At 43.0% G+C, this 5,938-nt stretch overlaps 1 protein-coding gene across 2 annotated transcripts in view; it reads left to right on the top strand.

Annotated features, from left to right (window-relative positions):
• Positions 1-5,938, top strand: part of tbk1 (TANK-binding kinase 1) — a 16,212-nt gene that overhangs the window by 615 nt on the left and 9,659 nt on the right. Inside the window, exons 2-12 of one of the 2 annotated variants that reach the window (XM_005742267.1) lie at positions 698-804; positions 1,735-1,875; positions 3,069-3,198; positions 3,403-3,584; positions 3,720-3,880; positions 3,962-4,072; positions 4,206-4,385; positions 4,468-4,664; positions 4,777-4,835; positions 5,360-5,451; positions 5,543-5,644. In XM_005742267.1, coding sequence (XP_005742324.1) covers positions 718-804; positions 1,735-1,875; positions 3,069-3,198; positions 3,403-3,584; positions 3,720-3,880; positions 3,962-4,072; positions 4,206-4,385; positions 4,468-4,664; positions 4,777-4,835; positions 5,360-5,451; positions 5,543-5,644 — 1,442 coding nt within the window. In that variant the 5' untranslated portion in view covers positions 698-717. Of the gene's footprint in view, positions 1-679; positions 805-1,734; positions 1,876-3,068; positions 3,199-3,402; positions 3,585-3,719; positions 3,881-3,961; positions 4,073-4,205; positions 4,386-4,467; positions 4,665-4,776; positions 4,836-5,359; positions 5,452-5,542; positions 5,645-5,938 lie in introns of both variants that reach the window. The other variant, XM_005742268.1, reaches the window with a different exon arrangement.

Here is a 5,938-nt window from a genome sequence, read left to right on the forward strand (position 1 = left end):
ATTGATTGATTTATTACTGATATGTACAGCAGTTTAACACTATCACTTTATCAGTTATTGATTAGTTGTTTCTGCTGAATATTGATGTATTGTTTTTGCTCTTTATCGATTAGCTGTTTGTGGACTCTACACCACAGCCAGCTAATGGATGCATCTTAGAAACAACTGATCAATATAACAGCTGAACAGTGTAGATCAGAAATACCTGACCCATACAAACCACAAATAACAATCAATGGATGCCACAAATTCAGATCAGTATACACCAAAATGCCCAATCTGTATCGATGATTTGTTCACTACTGTTTAGTACTGATGACCTGATTGTTGATTTATCAATATAAATCAGACACAGCCAGAGTCTCTAGTGTGTATAAACTGGCTGGTTATGCTGTATATTGATGAATACTGATTGACAGGCCCTTAATCTTTTAAAGTAAGACTAACATGCTTCTAAGAGAAAATAAACTCTAAGAAATGCCTCAGATTTTCAAAGTAAAGGCCCTCAGTTAGGGTTTAAGTTACTAGATTTTCAAAATAGAAATCTGCTTCTTACTGTATCAGTAACAACTGCTGTCTCCTTTTTAGCTAATCTATTTACCTCCAAGTGTTTTAGCAGTAAACTCGACTGATTGGGTTGTGTTGTGTATTAATCGTTGTTTCCCTTGATGTTGATCAGTTTGTGCTGTGTCTGCAGGATCACCCGCAGCCTTCAGGATGCAGAGCACCGCCAACTACCTGTGGCTGATCTCAGACCTGCTCGGTCAGGGAGCGACGGCAAATGTTTACCGTGGACGGCACAAGGTATTTTGCCATGCCAGCCGCGAATTGTTTTTCTCTCTGGAAATACAGAAACACTCCGTGAAGATATCAAGATATTTTTATTCTGGTTTTGATCCCTTCTGTTTATGAAGAAGTGAACTGTTTCAAAGTCTTTCAGCAATATTTGAGTTCAGAACTGATGGTAGACAGCAGATAGATATTGAGTGTTTCCCCTGATTGCAAAGGGGAAACATTCAGGTACGCTTACAGTTTATGGTTTAACATGTCAGAGTGAGAGGCTCATATGTTATTTTCACCTTCTCAAACCTAAAGATGTCACCTGGACACATTCCAGAAAGCAGGTTTAACAAATTCTAAACCTGAACTCTGAGTTTCGGTTCTACAAAACCCAATCAGAGTTTGTTTATGTCCTGAGTCACAAAATCCACAATTATCCATTATTATCCACAGTTAACAAATAACAAGTTAACATTAGTTTCTTGTTTGTAAAGCCGTGAAAGCTTTCATATGAGCTTCGATTCCGACTGAAAAAGAGCCAGGCAGCTACTTCTGCATGAGGGGCGGAGTCATTGACTTCATAGTCTGTTACCCTGGTAACATCATCTTGGGGTGAACAAACTCAGTCTTTAGTAAAACCTGCGTTATTGATCTTCACGCCGATGTTGATCTCATTTATTTGTTCCAGGTTGAATTCATTCATAAAAATGTTGTTACTGTGCAGAAAAGTTTCTCCTTTTCAGATCTGAATAATTAAATCTGATGTCGGGTTGAGTTTCGTGTCTGAGCTCAGCTTGTGCTTTAAACCCTTCACGCTGCCTTCAGCCTGCAGACTACGCTGAGGGCAAATTTCTCCCAGTATATTTATGGTCCTTCTGAGTTTCACCTCTATTAAAAACAGGATTTATTTAAAAAGTGATGATTCTTGAGTGTAATGTACACGTCTGTGTGTAGAAAACCGGCGACCTATACGCTGTCAAGGTGTTCAACAACCTGAGTTTTCTGCGGCCGCTCGATGTCCAGATGAGAGAGTTCGAGGTGCTGAAGAAACTCAACCACAAGAACATCGTGAAGCTGTTCGCTGTGGAGGAGGAGGTCAGTAACTTCATGTTTTATTCTTACTGAGAATATTTAGTCCTAGCAAGTGAAAGATCCCTGATTTGATCCCAGGAGGAAACGGGAATCTTCCAGAAATAACATGTTAGGTTAGCTAGGGCTGTTGCACATCTGGGCCCAGATGTGGCCCAGATGTGCAACTGCTGGCCCACATTCGGGCCTGGCTGTTGTTGTTGATTCAGGTCGAGTCTACATGCTTTAACGCAGCTTCAGGTTCATCTTATATGAGCCAGATGTCAGGTATGTCGCAACTTTTTGGCCACATCTGGCTCACACAATACCTGTGAGTCCCATAACTGAGCTGAAAGGCCCAAAAGTGTCTGAATGATGTGAGGCCGTGATAAAGGGCTCAGCTCCACTCTGCCAGACAGAAACCTCTGAAGGTTTGACCCACGACTCATACTCACTGTGAAAAAGAACCCGTCAGACAAATGAAGCCGAGCACAAGGATGAGGTATTGCCACTGTATCCTTGTGCTCGGCTTCATTTATTTGTTCAGCTGTCTAAGTTTACAGAGTTTATTCAGCTGTAAATGTGAACAATATTCAGCAGAATTTGGGAGTGTTACCTGCTCTTCATAGTTAAGTTATATTTAATTTAAAAAAGCAGAAAATATTATTTTCATTTTTCATGTTGTTGATCTTCAAAACCTTGAAAGCTGCCACTAAAGATTCCCATCATCATAAAATTGGTTTATAGCCCAAAACAAGAAGGAATATTTCCTCTAATGTAAGAGGAGGAAAACAAGATGGAACCTAAAAAACAGAAACAAGAGTGAAGTCCTAAATATTTAAATTGAAGACAAAAGTATAACCTTTTTTATGCCATAAATCTGACAACAACATTCAGATTTCGCATTTTTTTTAGTTTTTAATGTAAAGATTCAAATTTCGTGGTTATTAAAAGAGTTTTGCAGATGTTTGTTTCAGTAACTAAAACAAGTAATTTTTAGCCCTAAATTAGCCTGTCGGGCGCTTCTACCTCCTGACTCTCAGCTCCAGCTTTAGTTTCAGCTTTTAGGCTCAGTTTATGTGGTTCTTCAAAGTGAATTCAAACTAAACTAACATGTAAAAATTGACCAAAGCTGAAATTATATTTTGTAGCTGAGAAATAATGTTGACATCTTTAAGGAGAGTAAAAACATCCTTCTAACGTCCTCCTCCTCCTCTCAGTCCAACACCCGTCACAAGGTCCTGGTGATGGAGTACTGTCCCTGCGGGAGTCTCTACACTGTCTTGGAGGAGTCATCCAATGCGTATGGACTCCCCGAGGACGAGTTCCTCATTGTTCTCCATGATGTTGGTGAGGGACACATTTAACTGTGACACTCTGCGTTGGTTCCAGCTGATCAGGTTCTTTTAAATGTGAAATCTTGCTCTGTGAAGTTTGAGCAGTTAAAAGGAAATCAAACACGAGTGATCAGTCTTCTCTTTAAATGTGGAAAGAAATGCATATAAATGGTTCAATATGGCGACTGAAACTGATTGGTTGTTGTGCCCCCTTCAGTGGCAGGTATGAACCACCTGAGAGAGTACGGCATCGTTCACCGGGACATCAAACCGGGAAACATCATGAGGGTGATCGGAGAGGACGGACGCTCCGTCTACAAGCTGACCGACTTTGGAGCAGCGAGAGAGCTGGAGGACGACGAGCAGTTTGTGTCTCTGTATGGCACTGAGGAGTACCTGGTCAGCAAAACAAACGCACGCAGTGAACAGGAACTGTAGATAAAGGATGGCAGCATACACAAACATGCCAGTTAGTGATGTCACAGCTGGTGCAGCTGCTGCTGAGTAACTCTTCTTCATATGTCTCTTATGCAGCACCCTGACATGTACGAGCGCGCTGTGCTGAGAAAAGACCACCAGAAGAAGTATGGAGCCACGGTGGACCTGTGGAGCATCGGTGTCACGTTCTACCACGCCGCTACCGGCAGCCTTCCCTTCAGACCGTTCGAAGGGCCGCGCAGGAACAAAGAAGTCATGTGAGATCTAGCTGTGACCTTTGACCATTCTGACACGAATTGGACTGAGCTGAAACTTACCCAGCTGTTTGTCTGCCTCAGGTATAAAATCATCACAGAAAAGCCGTCCGGGACGATCTCTGGCCATCAGAAGTGTGAGAACGGGAAGATCGAGTGGAGCACAGAGATGCCGGTGTCCTGCAGCCTGTCAAAGTATGAGACCCTCACATACCCTGATCATCACGCTCATGAACAAACATGTTGAGGGATATATGTGTGGAAATGTCTCGGCCTGTTGTTTCCTTCATGGTCACACACACAGATCATGTCTCTGGTTTTGTTTCAGGGGTCTTCAGAGCCTCCTGACCCCAGTTCTCGCCAACATCCTGGAGGCCGATCAGGAGAAATGTTGGGGCTTCGATCAGTTCTTCGCTGAGACCAACGACATCCTGCACCGAACCGTCGTTTATGTCTTCAGCCTGCAGCAGGCCACACTGCACCACGTCTACATCCATGAGTACAACACGTAAGCCTTGAGTGCCCGTGCACCTGCTTTCTCAAACAGTCTGCACGGTGTCTGAAAGCTGCTGTTCTTCATGTGCCCACAGGGCAGCGCTGTTCCAGGAACTGTTGTGCCGCAGGACCAGCATCCCTCTGCATAATCAGGAGCTGCTTTACGAGGGCCGCCGCCTCGTCCTCGACTCCAACCGCCAGGCCAAGACTTTCCCCAAGACCTCCAGAGAAAATCCCATCATGCTCGTCAGCCGTGAGTCCGTCGCCACCGTGGGACTCATCTTTGAAGATCGTATGCACTTCCTTTTTTTTCTTCTGTCATGTTTAATAAAACCAGAATTGATGTGATGGGTTTTGTGATGGGATATGTTGGTTAGAAACTGGACTTGATTTTGTTTTCACAGCCAGTCCTCCTAAAGTTCAGCCCCGCTATGACCTCGACCTGGACGCCAGCTACGCAAAGGTACTGAACTCACATCATCTTAGCTGTGAATCTGATTGGCCCTGGAAAAAAATAGTAAAACATTGCTAGTTTATACGGCCTGTTCAATTACAGGAGCTTAGGTGTGTCAGCATAAGAAATCAGGACCACTTCAGGATGAACTCTAACCCATTAATCTTTCTCTAATTCACTCATCTGGTGACTTTTAAGAAAAAAGTTTATTTTGAACTCTTACAAACAGATTTACAGAGTTACAAAGACTGAACTACACAGAATAATTCTGAACTATTTTTAAATAGATAGATAAATAGAGACTAGAAATGATTGCAAAGGGACTCTAAAAATAACTTATAGATCACCCCAAGACAGCTGGGTTAGGCTCCAGCCTCCCCCCCATGACCCTGAAAAGGATAAGCGGAAGAGGATGGATGGGTACAAACTACCACAAAAAAACTTGAAGCTTTTTGCAGAGGGACCACCGTGAGCCAGTCTTTTTTTCCTTCAGTCCCTCGATGCTCGCTGACCTTCCTCTTCCTGTTGTTCAGACTTTTGCAGGAGATGTCGGCCATTTGTGGAAAACTTCAGAGTCTCTGCTGCTTTATCAGGAGCTGGTGCGGAAAGGAGTTCGAGGTTTAATGTAAGTTCACGTCACAAAAATCTTCTCAGATGTGGAGCTCAGTTGGTTTTCTCATGTGATGTCATTTTTCTTTGTGTATTTATTTGTGCAGTGAGCTGATGAAGGAGGACTACAATGAGATTATGCGCAAGAAGTTGGAGGTTTTCCATCTGTGTAACTTCTGCACACAGATGTTGGAGAAGACCGAGCAGCTGTGAGTGAGGCCGTTAACCCGCACACTGCTCCTACAGATGCATCACAAACGAACAAAGCCAGCGCCTGACCCTTAGATTAGCGAGATCGATGGCCTCAGTTCTAACTTATATAGATCCTAATGTCAAAACCGCTGCAGTGAACAACCGGCCCAAAGAGCCGCTTGCAGAGACTAGAAACAACGAGACTTGGAACTATCACCAAGTAGCACAAAGACTCATGTAGTTACTACCAAAACACTTGACATTAATTAAAAAAAAATAAAAAATATATATATATATATATTAGGGGTGGG

The sequence above is a fragment of the Pundamilia nyererei genome, unplaced genomic scaffold, assembly GCF_000239375.1.
Source record: "Pundamilia nyererei isolate P.nyererei 1_Seehausen unplaced genomic scaffold, PunNye1.0 scaffold00119, whole genome shotgun sequence".
Classification (NCBI taxonomy): domain Eukaryota; kingdom Metazoa; phylum Chordata; class Actinopteri; order Cichliformes; family Cichlidae; genus Pundamilia; species Pundamilia nyererei.